General features: G+C 36.9%; 1 protein-coding gene across 1 annotated transcript; it reads left to right on the top strand.

Annotated features, from left to right (window-relative positions):
* The first annotated feature begins 712 nt into the window (after window positions 1–712).
* LOC136208572 (kinesin-like protein KIN-12D) lies at window positions 713–17,641 on the top strand. Its single transcript, XM_065999570.1, is given in 39 exon segments — window positions 713–979; window positions 1,109–1,793; window positions 1,994–2,152; window positions 2,237–2,320; window positions 2,948–3,067; window positions 3,207–3,320; window positions 3,404–3,496; window positions 3,654–3,814; window positions 3,911–3,985; window positions 4,266–4,353; window positions 4,438–4,496; window positions 4,759–4,822; window positions 4,915–4,980; window positions 5,178–5,363; window positions 5,645–5,749; window positions 5,867–6,102; window positions 6,180–6,249; window positions 6,341–6,406; window positions 6,597–6,641; window positions 6,728–6,807; window positions 6,931–7,012; window positions 7,176–8,855; window positions 8,975–9,397; window positions 9,845–12,595; window positions 12,774–12,881; window positions 14,447–14,568; window positions 14,675–14,762; window positions 14,899–14,973; window positions 15,059–15,301; window positions 15,383–15,481; window positions 15,707–15,781; window positions 15,857–15,921; window positions 16,030–16,141; window positions 16,255–16,365; window positions 16,719–16,889; window positions 16,971–17,036; window positions 17,131–17,250; window positions 17,336–17,443; window positions 17,445–17,641. Coding segments are annotated over 38 exon segments (9,090 nt in total). The 5' UTR covers window positions 713–979; window position 1,109; the 3' UTR covers window positions 17,481–17,641.
* Window positions 17,642–17,939: the final 298 nt, after the last annotated feature.

Raw genomic sequence — 17,939 nt, 5'->3', positions numbered from 1 at the left:
TAGATAGATGAATAATAGCCATTGATGATCTATATATGTATAATGCAAAATTTTAGGTCTAGAATTTTTTTGAAAGAAATTTCGCTCCGGATATAATCATTTTTTATCCCTAATTTTAATAAACATTGTAATTTTTTTAAAACAATTTACAGATGTAATTCCTTCTTTATTCAGAAAATTTTATTGACTCATTAATTAGAGATTAAATAATTCTGTATAAAACTACTAATTAAAGTTAATTTAAATGGTTAAGGTTTTAATTTAGACACATTATTAAAAAAAAATAATACAAAACTAAATGAACCCAAATCAAAATACAGATAATTAGAGCCCGTTTGTTTTAGCTATTTCTATTTACTTGTTTACTATTTACTGTTATTGATAGATAACAGATATTAGTTGATTTTTATCTAAAAAGTAATTGTTTCGAATTTTTACCAAACACTTTTTATCTCATGTTTAGATTAAAAAGGTTAAAAACAGTTCCAATACAGGGAAACAAACAGGCCTTAGTAAAGATAACAGCAGAATATAATTTTTCCTTTTATAATGGTCAATATGCTTGATCGATCCAAATGGTAAACAATCTAATAATACAAAAATAGCCGTTGAAATTTGAAACCTACCTAAACTAAATTTATAGTTTGACCAAAAAGCCCCGGCCCATTTCAAATCCCAAACCCGCGAGAGCCTGCTTAACGTTCATTTTCAAATCTATTTCCGATCTCAGCCGTTGCTTCCCATCTCGACTTTTCTAGTTTTCAAATTCTAAACACTCAACAAAGAAACTCCCACACTCGAGCATATTCGAAAAGAGTGAGAGAGAAAAAGACATGTTTCCTGTAATTAAGATACAGTAATTCTTCTATTTCATGTTTTTGGGTTTTCATTACAAACCCCCAAAACCTAGCTGAAATCAAGTCTCTGTATCAGCAGTGACGCGAAATTTACAGATTTTGTTTTTCAATTCCACTTACAGGTATGATTATCTGTTTTCGACTCAATTTCAGCCACTGGAAGATAGAAAATCTGTACATTTTTCATTCTATGGGTGTTTCGATTTCGGCGTTCAATATGTTTGTCTTTTCATACTCTTTATGTTTATCAGGATGTTGAGAGATTTCAAACTCCTGCGCCGGGATTCAGGGAAACATAATGAAGAAATAGAGAATGTGCCCCTAAATTCAAGAGATTCGTTAACGAGTCAAGCAAGCGCTGACTCATCTAGGCCTCCATTACACACGATTCACGACTCAGCTCAATCTGATCAAGATGTTAAAATCGCTCGAAGTAAGATTGAAAGAACCCCAACCAAAACCAAACCCAGCTCCACTTTGCCTCTTCGTACGCCTGATAAGCATGGAGGAGGAGCATCATTCCTGGGAAAGAACCGTCATGGTTGGGCTCAAAGGACTGAGCCCTACTCCACTACGGGTGAATCGCGTGATGAAGTGAGGACAGACTTGAACAACAATTCAATGCAGCTGAATCGAGGGGGTGCGCCTAACTTGACTCCAAGGTCTACTAGGACAGTGGGAAGAGCAACCTCCACTTGTTCGGATGCTAATTCCACGCAAAACACACCAACCAAGAGCGTTTCTAAGCCTCCGAGTTGTGGGTTTAGGGGTAGAGTTGATGGGAATAATGCAAGTGGGCGGGTTGGGAATTTTGCTGCACTATATAGAGGAATTCCTGTGTCTGGTGGTTCAAGCAATAGTGTTGTTAATAGTGTTGAAGTGCCTCATTTTGAACTCAAGGAAAATCCATCATTTTGGATGGATCACAATGTACAGGTATTTCTTTTATAGTAACTTCACTTAAAAGGTTTGAAGTGATTGATGTGTATAATTCCTATACATACAAATTCTGAATTTTGTTTGCATGTAGTGTAGTTTGTTTAACTTATTTAACTTAGGATTTAAGTTATATATATATATATAAAGAAAAGAATATTTGTTCTTTGCAAGCTGATTGTTACTCAATTTATTTTTAGGTTGTTATTCGTGTCCGTCCGCTAAATAGCATGGAGAAAAGCACGAATGGTTACAACAGGTGCTTGAAACAAGAAAGTGACCAGAGCATCACATGGATTGGGCAGCAACCAGAAACTCGCTTCACCTTTGACCATGTAGCATGTGAAACAATAGATCAGGTCTAGTTTCTAATGATGAAAATAGCGAATTTCACAATTTTGCATTCTTTAAGTCAAGCATTCTTAGATAATTGTCATTTGCAGGAAATGCTTTTTAGGGTGGCTTGTCTCCCAATGGTGGAGAATTGCTTGTCTGGATACAACAGTTGTATGTTTGCCTATGGTCAGGTAATCTCCCTAACATGGATTAATTTTTCGTGGTATTACATGGAATTAGAAAGAAAGGCATGGGATATATGCCAATAATTGGTTCTTTCACTATTATTCCACAATAGAGTAGTTGTGGTGATAATATTAATGATGTCATTGGAAATAAATTTGGAATATAATTCATGCATCTTTTTACTTGATACATAGTTTATTGACATTGTATAACAGTACTCTGAGTACACTGGTGTGGAATTGGAAGAAGGAAACATAATGATATCCTTTATTCGAACTATGTTCCTCTGCTTACATCTGAGTACACTGGTGTGGAATTGGATGCTTTAGTTAAGACACTACCATTTCAGTCATATTATTAAATTATGATTCCCGGTGGATGTGACAAATGAGAGGAAAATATATGTTATGTATTTTGGAACTTCCTTCTTCAGGTTAACAAGTTTTATTCCTGAACTGTTCTTCATGTAAGCCCATGTATTTTCACATAAAGCATAAAAAATGTAATGGAAGATGGGAGACCTCCGATTTTTTCAATTTTGCTGAAGTCAATGATATAAAATGACATTATTTTCTAAAAAAAGCATATAGGCTTAGTCAAGCACAATTTAACAAGGGAAAGTTTGATTGCAGACAGGAAGTGGGAAGACGTACACTATGCTCGGTGAAATTAATGATTTAGAAGTCAAGCCCAGTCCACATCGTGGAATGACGCCAAGGATATTTGAGTTCTTGTTCGCTAGGATTCAAGCAGTATGCACTCTTTTCCTGAACTTGACTTTTATTTTAACCTCCTGTCAAGCGCGTATTTAATGTACATAATTCTATATTAGAACAATGCAAAAGTTAAACATATAGATTTATATGTACAATTTATTTTGTTCTTATCCAGGAAGAAGAAAGTCGGAGGGATGAAAGGCTAAAATATAATTGCAAGTGTTCTTTCTTGGAGATTTACAATGAACAAATAACTGATCTCCTTGATCCATCCTCCACCAATTTGCTTGTGAGTTTGACTATTTCGTTAGTGATTTATTAGCTTTAAATGTTTTGAAGTTGCCTAAGTGAAGCTATTTTGCTGGATTATAGTTGAGGGAGGATGCCAAGCAGGGTGTCTACGTAGAAAATCTCTCAGAATTCGAAGTTCATACCGTGAGCGACATTGTGAAGCTATTGACTCAGGTTTTCCTTGGTGCTTTTTACTGTGTGTATATGCATGTGTTGACTACAGCTCTCTCCAGAAATCCTCATTAGTCCTCTGTGCCCTCTCTTTATGCTTACATGATATGTTAACTTGCAACAACGAGTTTTTAATAGACTATAACTTCATTGAATGCAGGGCTCTCTAAATAGGAAAGTCGCAGCTACAAACATGAATAGAGAAAGCAGCCGGTCACACAGTGTTTTCACTTGTGTAATTGAGAGCAGATGGGAAAAGGATTCCACAACTAACTTGAGGTTTGCTAGATTGAACCTAGTTGATCTTGCCGGTTCAGAAAGGTAGGAACATTACTTTTCCAAAGTTTAGTGAATTACACAGGTTAAGTATTCTGGCTTGAAAATATTCTGAATTATGACATATAATATCAACTACAGGCAGAAAAGTTCAGGTGCTGAAGGTGATCGTCTTAAGGAAGCTGCAAACATTAACAAATCATTATCCACTTTAGGGTACGGCAACCATTCCCAGATTTTTTGTGTTACTATTTCTTTTTTTTTAATGCTTCAACAGTTTCAATAAAGGGCGGCCCGGTGCACTACGCGTCCCCGCTGAGCGAGGGTCCGGGGAGGGGTCCCACCACAAGGGTGTACTGGGGGCAAGTCTTCCCCAGCCAATTTATTTGGCAAGAGGCCGCTCCTAAGACTCGAACCCGTGACCTCTTGGTCACACGACAGCAACGTTACCGTTGCTTCAACAGTTTTAATATAATTGAAAAATCTACCATCGCAGGCATGTAATTATGATTCTAGTAGATGTGGCAAATGGGAGAACAAGACATATTCCTTATAGGGATTCAAGATTGACCTTCCTTCTTCAGGTGAATTCTGTTCCTGGTTTCTCTCTTCTTCAGTGATGTGTCCTTCAATTGTGATGTAATATGATTATGCATGGTATTATGCAGGACTCACTTGGTGGGAATTCAAAAACAATGATCATTGCTAATGTCAGCCCTTCTATTTGGTTGGTTCAAGTTCGCTGCTCAAATTTGATTTGGATTGTTCAATTTGAATTGGTTAGAATATAGTTGATTTTATTTTAAAAATGTGGGTTACAACACTGTTTAAATTGAATTGACTCAATAATATACTGCTTCGGGTCAATTTCACTTAATTTAGGTTTCATGGGACCCTCATTTGATAATAATTAACTATATTAGTGACAGTGCAAATCTGAACACGAAGCTACATTGGGAATTTTGATTGCAAACATTTACCTTTTGCAGCTGTACAGCAGAAACATTAAACACATTAAAGTTTGCTCAGAGAGCAAAACTCATCCAGAATAATGTAAGTTTGGACAAGCATTCGTACACTATTGTTATCCACCTTCATGGCATTAATCATTTTTACTTATTTATAAAAAAAATATTGTTTCATAGGCTGTGGTAAATGAAGATTCGACTGGGGATGTTGTTGCTCTGCAGCACCAAATACGGCTTCTAAAGGTGTGGTTTTAAATCTGAAAGATGTTTTGATCACTACAACTACATTAATACTAATAAATCTGAGAAATGTCTGATCACTATAACTATATTAACATTAATCAATCTGACAGTTGTGTGTTCATTTTAACTACATTTGTCAACAATTATAACTATAAGATTTATTTATTTATTTATTTATTTTTTTTTTTGTGGAATAGGAGGAGCTCTCTCTCCTAAAACGACAAAATGTCTCTAGGGCTTTGTCGTTTGGTTCAACTATCAAAAATACAAATCAGTTACAAGATGCTACTTGCACAGAGAACATGTGCGAGACAGATGATCAGCAGGCTGAAGGCTTACTTGGGTTCGAATCAAAAGGCACTGTTAGAATGTCGACTAAGCAGGTATAAATTGGAACTTTTGTTGCTGTTCAATATATATATATATATATAGCAATTGTATCTATATAAAAGTAGTTCGCTTTATAGATGATATACAATTATAAGAAGCATGTCTCTTTGGTCAAATGATGAGGCACATGTTGTAGTCGGTTTTCCCATATAAACATTTTGATCTTGAGGTAATTTACTAGTCGGATGCCTAACATAAAAGTATATATTTATTTGATTGTTTACAATGTTTATGCTGCAAAAATTGCATCTTAATAAAATTGTTGCTGAGACAGTTAAAATCTCTGGAGAAAACACTTGCTGGTGCATTGAGAAGAGAGCAGATGGCAGAGGCTTGCATCAAGAAACTTGAAGATGAAATTGAGCACTTGAACCGTCTGGTATTGTTCTCTAACTTCTGTGGAAGTATTTTATTGTGGTACTGGTATTTTGTTCTTTCCCATCTTCCATGTTTTTTAAATTTCTGGCTGAGCTATCAGGTGTTTGTTGCATCTCAGGTTCGCCAAAGAGAGGACGGCACTAGGAGCTCGAAAATGATGCTCAGGTTTCGGGAAGACAAAATTCACAGAATGGAGTCACTGATTGCTGGTTCCTTGCCTCAAGATGCTTACTTGCTTGAAGAGAACAAAGCACTATATGAAGAGATGTGTTTGCTTCAATCTAAAGTAGATACAAATCCTGAAGTAACTCGCTTCGCAGTGGAGAATATAAGGCTTTTGGAGCAACTCAGAAGGTAGCTTTCGTATTACGTTTACAAGGGTGTCCTTAGAAGCTGCACTTTTTAATAACTTTTACCATTTCCATTTATAGATATCAAGAATTTTATGAAGAAGGAGAAAGGGAGATACTCATGGAGGAAGTGTCCAAACTTCGTGAACAGGTTTGAATGGAATTAGATGTAAAATTAGAACTTCTTTTTGTTTGATTCCTTATATAGAAGCTGGGAAATTAAAAGATGCCATGTGTTGCAGCTGCTTCATCATTTCGATGGAAAACTAACAGAGCATAACTGTCCAAACTTGAATGGCCAACCTGAGGTTTGTATTATATTATCTTCTCTAATCTGTAAAAAATGCCATATATTGCAGCTGCTTCATTAACTTCACATTCATCCTATGATATTCTCCTTTAGCTTTTCCTTTACGCTGTAGTTTTGATGCAATACCATGTCATTAGGTGCTTTTCCATTTCTTATTGGTCTTTATACCTTTACCTTTATTTTCTCAGGAAGCTAAGCACATCAAGGATGAAGGAAATTCCCTCCAATTAGAGGTTGCTTACTACTTTGATGAAAAAAAAGGTCATTTTATTCTGGTAGAAGTTTATTAATGCATGCTACTCACTTCGTATTTTTTCAGTTAGAGAAGACCCTTAATGAGTTAGAGGACTGCAGATATAAGCTTAATTATTGCTTAGATGAGAATAAAAAACTGCGGAGGTAGGAATTTCAATCCTGTTTTCACGTCCTTTGCATCCTGTTGAATGTATTTGTAGTCTGAATACCTTTACATATTTTCTTTTTCCCTTATTGACGCGCTTTTGGTTTCCTCAATATCTGCAGAGAAATAAATGACCTCAATATCATTTTGGACAGTGTCAAATCAACAATGCAGGGTGCAGATGGTGACATTATAATCACCGAGGTACGGTCATACTAAATTTAAATGTGCGCGTTGAATTTATGTGATCGTACATGCATACTTATGTATGTATGTATGATCACATACTCTAAATTGTATGATGAAGTCATAATCCATATGTATATGAAGCTTGTTTCTCATTGAGGATTTTCTCAATTTGATGTAGGCTCAAACTTCTGAACTTGTTTCACTTGAGGAAGTTCAAAATGAGTTGAAGAGCACTTATTCAGAGATGAAACATGAAGAAGAAATCCTGAATTTAGAACTTGAAGTAGACATATTGAAAATTGTTCTCAAAGAAGAGAGAGCGTCTCATAATGAGTTAGAGGAAAGAACAACATACTTGAGTAGAGAACTTGAGCTGGAAAAAGAAGGACTTATGCTTGTAAGCAAACAATATGAAGATACAATTCGTGAACTGAAAGAAACAAAGTCAGTTATTGAAGCCCTTGAATCCGAGCAAGTTCTGGCAATAAATGGCATAGAAGACCTGAGGAAAAGTAAGAGCTATTTTGTAGAACTTTTGAGCGAAAAAGAACTTGAGATAATAACTCTAAAGGAGCAACTCTCTAAAAGGGAGTTAAATGATTTCTCATCTAACCATTCAATAGGCGAGGACTCTATTTTGCCCAGGAAATTGAAGAGGATGCAAGATTCTCTCGAGAAGGCCAAGAGACTGAATATATGGTACCAAAAGGATCGTACTTTTCAGGCAAACAATGAAGAAGAAATGGATGAAGTCCGTAGGCAGGCAGAAGCTGAAACTGCAGAGGTTATAGTCTGCATGCAGGAAGAACTTTCCATTCTTCAGAAGCAGGTCCATGATTGCTATTTGAAAGAGATAGACACTAAAAATGGTATGATGGTTCTAGAAGCTGAAATGAAGGAACTGCAAGGGAAGTTACACCTTTTAACTGAAGACAACGGAAACTTACATGAACAGCTAGAGGGTAAAGATGGGGAGCTCAGAAAATTATCTGAAGAATGGGAATTTTTGGTCTCGGAGATGTTGCAAGTTCTTGCAGATGGGCAAGAAGCACTTACAGATGCCTCTGATCAGATTGACCTTATATCCAGTTCATTCCCGCATAAAAGAATTTGGATCTCTGAACAGGTTAGTAGGTTGATAAGAATCATCTCTGAAAAGGAGTTGCTGATTGAAGATCTTGGAAATTGTTTAGAGGATGCCTACAATAAAAGAAGTGATGTGGATTGCATGCTTAAGTCTTTGAGAGGGGCAGCACTAGCAATCAATGAAGCACATCAGCAGGAGTGTTATGAAAAGGAGGAAGAAATTACACTCTTGAAGTCTCTGTTAAAAGAGAAAACATCTACCATTGCAGAGCTGGAGGACAAGATGAAGCTTGTAGAACAGCGTGCCAGTAGAGCAGCAGTTTCTGCAACTGTTGCATTTGTGATTGTGAATAGGCTGTCAGAAATGAATACTAATAATCTCAATGAATTGAAGTTCAAGGATGTCCAGCTTAAGGAGTCAACAGAAGTTAATCAGAGAAAAGATGCACTTATCAAGGATCAGTCTGCAGCTATTGAAGAGGCAGAGGAAGGGAGTCTATCATTGAGAATGGAACTAGCTGTGCTGAAGGAAATGCATGCCGAACTTCAACAAAAACTCTTTCAAGAGGAGAAACGTGCCAATGATATGGAACAAAAACTTGCAGATCTTGAAGAGAGTGACATTTTGAGGACAAGAGAGAAACTAACTGAGCTAAAAACTGGCGTATCTTCTCTCAGGTCATGCATGATCATTTCTTCTAAGCATGAAAACAGTTCTGAAGTAAATGACACAAATGGGTCTCCTGCAACTTTTGACAGTAGCAACAAACGGGTAAGTTAATGCTCTTACTTATTTTCTGCTCAGTTGTTACCATTAATACAGTCAATTTTATCATTCAATTATCTCCAGAAGGAGCAAGGTTTAACAATTATACATGGGCATTGTTGCAGACAGATGCTGAAGGGTACTCAGGAGGTGATGCCCCCAAGTTTTCTCCTGAATCAGTAAAGAACTTAAATGGCACATCATGTGGTAAAACATCTAAGGAATTCAAAAGAACTTCCAAGGATGTGTGTGATCGAGATGTTACTATTATACTTCTCAAAAAGGAAATAGAATCTGCCCTTGAAAGCTTGCAAGAGGTTCAACAACAGATGGCTAAATTACATATGGAAAAGGAAGAAATACGGAGATCAGAGAAACATAGTCAGGAGCGCTTGAAATATTTCACAACTGAAATCCTTGCACTTCAGGAAGCTATGAGCATCTTAGAAAACCAATTTGAACTTAAGATGAGTAATATAAATCAAAAGATACAGGCAAGTGAACAAAATGTTCAGGAAGCCAAAACCAAATGGTGCCAAACGAAAGAGGTAACATATTACATTTTTTAATTGTTGATCTCAAATTTGAGCTGTACTGTAACTTCTAGTTTGGGTTTCTTCAAGACCAACATATTATTATCCTTTTGCAGATGTCTACTAGCTATTCAAGTACTCTTTAGTGTCTCTGTATTAGATATGTTTGAAATGATTTGATAGGTAAATAACTCACTAATTTTTTAAGTGGTCATTTTTTACCTTTTCTTGTCAAGATACAGAAGATTTTATTATCTGGAAAATGGTCCACTTAGGTTTTGCGCAATCAGTTTTGTTTTTCCTTTCCTCTATCAACTTCAAAGATCCCTCCTGAAACATTTTTCAAATATTTAAAGTCTTACCCAGTAAGATACATCATATTGGTAGATATAGACATATAGTAATAAAGAACTATTAAATTCTGAGACAAATTAGTAATGCTTTTTGATGATTTTTCTGCAGTTTCTTGAGATAGAAGTTGATGATGCACAGCTAGTTGCAGCCCAGAAAACAGCAGAGGCTTCTTGTATTTTTGCTAAATTTGAAGAGGCCCAAGATACCATGAGAGAAGCAGATATCATGATCAATGAACTAATGATCGCTAAAGAAAGATTGAAACTTGATGTGGAAAGGCTGAAAGGAAAAGAAATCGCCCTGGCCAATGATAGGAGTATGCTAATTGATGAGGTTAAGATCTTGCAATCTGTGAACTCTATCAAGGAACTGCAAGTTGAAGACCTTGAAAAGCAGTTTGGCATGAGCTTAATAGAAATAAATGATCTGGTTGTGGGGCTGGAGGGTATTATTGCTCAGTTCCAGACTACTTTTACTGAAGACTTCATGTCTCTGGTGAATGATTTTCAGTATATCAAGGCTCTATTTTTGGACTCACGAAAGCTGGTGCGTTCCTGGCTTGAAGATATCTGGTCTGAGATAATAGTGAAGGACTGTGCTGTATCAGTGCTACATCTCTGTCACATGGGCATTTTGTTGGAAACAGTAACTGGGCTGAATGCAGAAAATGGTTTGCTCCAATATGGCTTGTGTGAATCAAACACAAGTTTAGCTGATTTGAGGGAGCACAATTCTAAGTCCAATCGAGAGCTCCAAATGTGCAGAACTGTGAAGGGAAAACTACTGGTGGACATGAAGAGCAGTTACGATAGAATATTGAGGAAAGAAGAGGAGACTGGTGAGCTTACATCTAAGTTAACCACTTTTGATAAAAAGATATCTGACCTAGAGTTACAAGAGGAATTAATGTTACAAAGGTCCAACGTCATGGGATCTCAACTCTCTATTCTAATGAAGGATTTGGACTTCAGTAACAGAAATATTACTGCGTCCCTGTTTGATCAAGAAAAAAGGCTGAAAAAGAATGGGGAGCTTATAAATTCTCAGTCTGAGCTTTTTATGGTAGATTTGTGCTCAAAAGACATCGAGTCACTTGTCCTGGTATCACAGCTTGAGGAGATGTCTCTGGATAGAGATGCGACTAATAGAGAATATATTAATTGTGTTTCCATCCTTGAGATTGTGAAGGAACAAATGATTCTTTTGATGGTAGATGGAGGATTGCAAGAAGAAATTTCAGTTGTCAAGGATGCTGAGATTGCTCTTCTACAAAAAGAAGTTGAAAAAGCAGAAAGGGAGGCCCAGTGTCTATTTTCAAGGCTGGACCAAAGCAATCTAAGAATTGAAGAGATGGATGAGGTAAACAGAACTCTACATGGAGAAATTCAGCTTCTGAAGGATGTTGTGTGTTCATATGATGCTTTGCAAGTTGAACTGGGTGAATCTACGGAAACTAAAGTGAGGCTATTGGGCCAGGTTCAAGCACTTGAAGTTGAACATGAAAAAATGATAAATGATTTGAAGGCCAGTGAAACAGCATTGCAAAGTTCTTCCAGTCATATCTTTGCTGTTGATCATCAAAACCAGAAGTTGCAAAATGACATTAGCCTGTTGGAAACTTCATTGAATACACTAAGAAATGAGCTGGACAGTAAAAATGCAGAACTCGACAGAATAAGATGCTTGGAAGAGGAAAATGAGGAACTTAGAGGCGAGGTCTTGAAGTTCAAGACAGAGAACAGCCAGCTTCTCAAGGATTTGGAAAATAAGAATTCTGAAATGCAAAGCAGTATGACAATATCTGATATGGAGGTGCACAAGTTGCAGGATAGGATTTTGCACTTGGAGACTGTTATTGCTAGTCTGGAGATTGATCTGAGGATGAAAAATGCTGATGTGGATGAACTCAGGCATTCTCAGTCTGTTGCCACGGCAGATTTAAGCACAAAAGCCCAGGATCTGCAGTTACTTGTTGACGAAGTGAGTTCATCAAAAAATGAGATCGTTCTTTTGAGAAATGAACTTGGGTCTTACTTGAAAGTTTTGCATGAAGCACTCACTAGGTCAAGCTTGGACAATAAAAGGTGTAGTGATTCAGTGGAAAATGTGGGCACAATTGGTAATAGTGTATTTAATTTGCTGGAGAAAGAAAGTCGAATTGTAGAAAAAATGTTCTACGAGATATGTGGAGCTATGGATAGAACATCAGAATTCATAGAAGAACTTGAGTGTTTAGGGTGCTGTGCTAAAGAGCTGGTATCTGAAAACATGAATCTCCAGACTGAGCTATTAAGGAAGGATGAAATTCTGAGAGGATTGCAATTTGACCTGAGTTTGCTTCAAGAATCTGCATCTAATACCATGGATCAAAAGGATAAGGTTGAAGAAATGATGGCCTTGTTAGAGGCCTTGGAGGATGAGCTTGTCTTGAAATCAGAGGAGCTCGATGAGGCCGTTGCTTGTAGTCAAATGCTTGAAGCTCAGCTGCAGGAGAAGACGGGCATTATTTCTGCTCTTGAATTGAATTTTGTAAAGGAAAGTGAGTCTTTGAAAAAGTCCTCTTCTGAAAATCAGGAGCTGAGATCTCAAATTGGGGAAGTGTTAGCTGCAAGCTCGTTTCTGGAAGAGGAGTTAATAGAAAGGAGGAATTTGACTGAGAGCTTGGAAATGGAACTTTCAAAGATGGCTGATACTCGTGGCCAAATGAATATTACAATAGAATCATTAAGGGATGACGTGGATGAACTAACTACTGAAAGAGATCAGCTTTACGCGGAGATGCAAATTTTGAAAGAACAGATTGGAAATGTTCAGGCATGGGCTGAAGAAAATGAAGCTATTGCAATGGAGGCTCAACAGGTAACTTCTCATTTTATGTCCACGTTGTGATCAGAAATAGCTTATTTCATTTCCTGAAAACTTAAACCCCATTATTAAGAATTGCACTTTTTTTTTTTTTTTTTATGTGTGGTTGGGATATATGGAGCAATACAAATACTATTTTTATTGTTGTCATGTTCCATTAATTTAATGCCAGGTAGCTGAATCTGAGAAGGTACATGCTGAAGAAAAGGAAGCAGAGGTGCAGCTACTAGAGAGGTCTATTGAAGAGCTAGAATGCACTGTAAATGCACTGGAAAGCAAGGTTGGATTTTTAAGTGACATGATCTTTATGCTTTTTGTTATAGAATAAGTCAATGTAATAAATGTAAGCATGGCTAAGTCAACTAAAGCATGCCTAAGTCAACTAAAGCATTGTTAGAGGCTGATGTGGGCTTAATATGTCTCCTTATGTCTCCTTGATTGAAGGAGAACCTTGTATATATATGTTTATTGTTCTTAAGTAAAATATATTCATGTAGGCTCTTAATCTACATGGTTTGTTACATGGTATCAGAGCCTAAGGTCTAAGGTTTCTTAATTCTTTTTTCTGGGTAGTATTTCCAGAGTTGTGAAGTATTTCCAGAGTTGTGTTTCTGCAAGGGTTCAATATTTTCTGGGTAGTATTTCCCAGGGTTCCATTTCTGTCAAGAGCTTGGGTCTCTTGAATACTCACTCTTGGGACGTCATTTTATCTCACCACCCCTCTGGTTCATCCTCTCTGCCTCCGATCGGCGTTTCCTCACATTCCGGCCACCCTGTGTCGTCGTCGCTGTAAGAAAATTCCTCCGTACATGGGATCAGAACCTTGTTTCGGCTTCTTTCTGGATTAAGATTCCAGAATTTCTTTTTTGCCTTGTGAGCAGAATTTTTGGGTTTGTAATTTTGGGCTGTTTCTTTCAGCATTGTTGTCTGCATTGTGAGCAGACTGTTTGGACCTAGGGTTCCAAGTTTCAGATATTCCACCGACATCGCCTCTCTGTTTCCAACACGTTTGTTCCATCAGTTTTCGGTGAATCTCCTTTCTGTTGACATTGTTGGCAGCCTCTTGCGCGATGTTTATATTGGCATCTACTTCTCTGTTTCCAGAATTTGTTTTTTGCCTTGTGAGCAGAATTTTTGGGTTTGTAATTTTGGGCTGTTTCTTTCAGTATTGTTGCCTGCATTGTGAGCAGACTGTTTGGACCTAGGGTTCCAAGTTTCAGGTCTTCCACCGACATCGCCTCTGTGTTTCCAACATGTTTGTTCCGTCAGTTTTCGATGAATCTCCTTTCTGTTGACATTGTTGGCAGCCTCTTGCGCGATGTTTATACTGGCATCTACTTCTCTGTTTCCGACAAGGATTGTTGTTCTGCTGTTGTCTTGTCATCTACCTTCCGCCTATCCGTTTTGTTCTTCTGAGTTGCATCCCCCGGATTATGTTTTACATCCTGAAGTATCTTCAGTTTCTTATGTTTTATTTTGTTTTGAGTGGTATTGTCTTAAGACTATGTTATCTCTATATGTAGCAAGCTGAGCATGATTAAAAGCCATGCTTCAGCTTGAAGGGGAGTGTTATAGAATAAGTCAATGTAATAAATGTGCTAAGTCAACTAAAGCATTGTTAGAGGCTGCTGTGGGCTTACTATGTCTCCTTGATTGAAGGAGAACCTTGTATATATATGTGTATTGTTCTTAAGTAAAATATATTCATGTAGGCTCTTAATCTACATGTATTCTTGTGTATTACATGGTCTGTTACACTTTTGTAAACTGTCTTGGGACTTGTTAGGCATTCTTGAAGGATCAATCAATTCTGTCAAATAGAACTTATTTGTTCACATTTCTTAGGCTGACATTCTGAAAGAAGAAGCTGAAAGACAGAGATTGCAAAGGGAGGAGCTAGAGATGGAGCTTCAGGCTGTAAAGCATCAGATGCAGAATGTTAAAAGTCCTGACACTGATGTGAAAAGGTTTACCTTGATTGTTTAGATTCATTAGTCTCACTTCTATCTTCTTCCTTAGATTCTGAGTGTTACTTCAGATTAATATCATACGTTATTTTATTTTCATCTGTAGGCATTTAGATGAGAAGGAGAAAAAATTTGATGAAGTCCTGAAGCAATTAAAAGTTCTTGAGAAGAATTTAGCAGAGAAAGATGCAGAGGTGAAGTTTATTGTTACATGTTCACTGTTTATCTGTGCATGCATCTGATACTTGAAGCAAGTTTGACAATGTAGGGGTTTTCAGTGAGGTATTTGCATCAGCATTTGATGTTTATGCTTTTCTTACGCTCCAACAGATTGTTCAATGTAAGAACCATATCTCTGAGTTAAATTTGCATGCTGAAGCCCAGGCCAGCGAGTATAAGCAGAAGGTAGGTCAGGATAGGATTTCAGATTTTATTTTGCATTAACTTTCTCAAATTCTTTAACGTTTCTGACTTGCCAATTTCATAACAGTTTAAGGCTTTGGAAGTCATGGCTGAGCAAGTAAGACCTGAAGGCAATTTCTCCAGCATTGAAAATTCTTCATCAATCAAGCTGGAGAAAAATGCTGCAAAGTCCAGGGGGTCCGGTTCCCCTTTTAAGTGCATTGGCATGGGTTTGGCACAGCAAATAAAATCAGAGAAGGATGAGGAGCTTACTACTGCTAGGTTTCGTATCGAGGAGCTTGAATTCCTAGCAGCCAATCGACAGAAAGAGGTAGACTTTGCAAATCCAAATGAAAATTCACTTTCATATTGATATCATGTTTTGTAATGCTGCTAGTTCTTTCTTTTTCAGATATTTGCACTGAATGCAAGATTAGCTTCTGCGGAGAGCATGACTCATGATGTTATTCGAGATTTACTAGTGGTCAAGTTGGATATGACAAGTTTTATGGTAACTTCTGCATTCATCACCTTTTGTTGTTTTTAGTTGTCCCCTCTCAGTCTCTGGCATATGTGGGTTTGCGTTATCGTTGAGTGTACTACCTTCTGTCACTTGCATTAAATAACTTGGTGCATAGCCATTTCATACAATTTGAATAAGCAAAAGCAAAACCAAATGAAGAGAAAATTATGTTTCTGGGCCAGTTTGCTTAAGTTTCCGTATGGTTAATGGCAGTCACTATTGGATAACCAGCAACTGCAGAAGATAGCTGAGAAAGTTCAACTTAATAGCTTAGATCCTCAATCCAAGGTACTCTTTAGTTTGATAAGGAATTTAAAATAGCTTTTAAATGTTGTCATAATGATTTTTTTCTGGTCAATACAGGCACAGCAGGAGGATATTGTGAAGCTGAAACAGCAGCTCAACGGATTTATAGAGGAAAGGCGAGGGTAGGAATAGTATATTGAAGGATTTGCCACCGTCTCCTACAACAAAACAAACAAAAATTAGGAAAATTGTACAGCATGTTGACGGATTTTGACATTTTTTTTCCCTAGATGGCTGGAGGAAATTGATAGGAAACAGGCTGAGGTGGTTGCAGCACAAATAGCATTGGAAAAACTTCGGCAACGAGATCAGTTGCTTAAAACTGAAAATGAGATGTTGAAGGTTAATATTTAGGACTATTACTGGGATTTTCTGTTTCAATTATTAGAAGAAGTTGTTTTCTTACTGAAAGAGATGGTATAAAAATATTTTTGTGTCTACTATGATGAACGCAGATGGAGAATGCAAATAACAAGAAGAAAGCTATGGAACTTGAAGGTGAAGTAAAGACGTTGTCTGGCCAGCAAAACCTTCATCAGCGCATTCATCATCATGCAAAAATCAAGGTAAGAACAGTAAATTTAATTTATGAACTACATTTAAATCTTGGAAATCTACCCTTGCATTCTTGGCATCTGTAAATTCATGAGTTCACTCTTGTTACCACCCGCAACTAAAAGATGGAGCAGGAGGTCGAATTGGGGGAAGGGCAGGAGGAAGAAGTGAGGAGATCCACTCGTGTTAGAAAACGTCCAGCTTGGCGTGATTCCTATGTGTAGTAGCATAGGTTATTGTTTTACATTTATCAGTAGGAGAGCATTGAGAAGTTTAATAAAATTCAGCAACACTTGCTAGAAAGTTGTAAGGTGTTTTGAGTGTTTTTCACCCCAAAGGCAATCCCTTTTTTTTTATACAACAGGAAGAGAACAATATGCTTAAACTTGAGAATGAAGACCTCAGTGCTAAGTTGAAGCGTACAGAGATCATTCTTTCACGAGTTAAGGAAGAGCTTGCACATTATCGTGCTTCCATTGGAAAAAGACCCCTTGTGGACTTCGATAAGGAACAACAATTGATGAACAAACTGAGGGTTAGTGCAAATTAAGAATCCTTTTTCTTTTTCTTTATTCTTTATAAGTTGAAGACTTATCAAGTGATGAATCTGGAATAGGAAACTGAGGATGATAGGATGCAAATAGCACAGAAGTTATTGAGCCTGTGTACCACCATTTTGAAGGTATGCCCATAGATAGCAACTTTTCTTTTTGTTGTTCACTTCAAATTTGAAAAGTCTCAATAGGATTAGTTTCCAACTTGTTTGAAAATTGCAGGCAGCTGGAATAACAAGACCTGAATCGAATATAAGTCCTAGTGTTGCTGAAGAAGCACTTGATAAGATAAAAAACAGAATCTCTTCGCTGGAACGAGAATGCCAAGATCTGGCATTCAAGGTAAATTAGGATTCATTTTGTTTCAGTTACTATCATTTTCTAAAGATTAGAAAAGAAATTAAGTATCTATTTTTTACTAATACAGAATAGAATGACCAAAGAAAAGATGCGACTGAGTGAGCTAATGCCTGAAGCATCGCCACCAACGATGAACTCAAGGATGGGTGAGAACTGTCAAACTCCTCCGAGAAGGAACCAAGCCCCTTTTCCTTTCTGCTTTGGACAGATAGCTTAGCTAACACTTTCAAGCTTGGTTTGGTTGTTTCCATTTGTGTGTGTGAAATCAAATCAAATCAATTATTTTTTTTTTGTATCAATCTGTATAGTATAGCTCTTGTTTTGTTTATGAAATCATACATACACATGTAAATAACCAAAAGTATTTATTCAATTCTACATTCTTTTATTTCAAACTTCAATCTATAGATTAGATACTCTTTCCCATTGAAAAATGGTACATGTTAATTATTTGAGATGCCCTGAATAAAGAAAAGAGAACGCCAACTTTTCTTTTTCATATGTGTTTTCCTTTGTTGGTTTGCTTTTGCAAGTTTTGATGAATGTGCAGGTTTCGATTTCTAGAGATTTATGTTCGTTATGCTTTTTATAAAACCTTGACATTGAATTCAAGCTTCGAGCATTAATTTTTGTCAACATTGTGATATTAGTGAGTTATATAAAGCAATTAA

The sequence above is a fragment of the Euphorbia lathyris genome, chromosome 10 (genome assembly GCF_963576675.1).
Source record: "Euphorbia lathyris chromosome 10, ddEupLath1.1, whole genome shotgun sequence".
Classification (NCBI taxonomy): domain Eukaryota; kingdom Viridiplantae; phylum Streptophyta; class Magnoliopsida; order Malpighiales; family Euphorbiaceae; genus Euphorbia; species Euphorbia lathyris.
The sequence above is the reverse complement of the archived record's forward strand: the minus strand, read 5'-3'. Positions and strand labels throughout refer to the sequence as shown.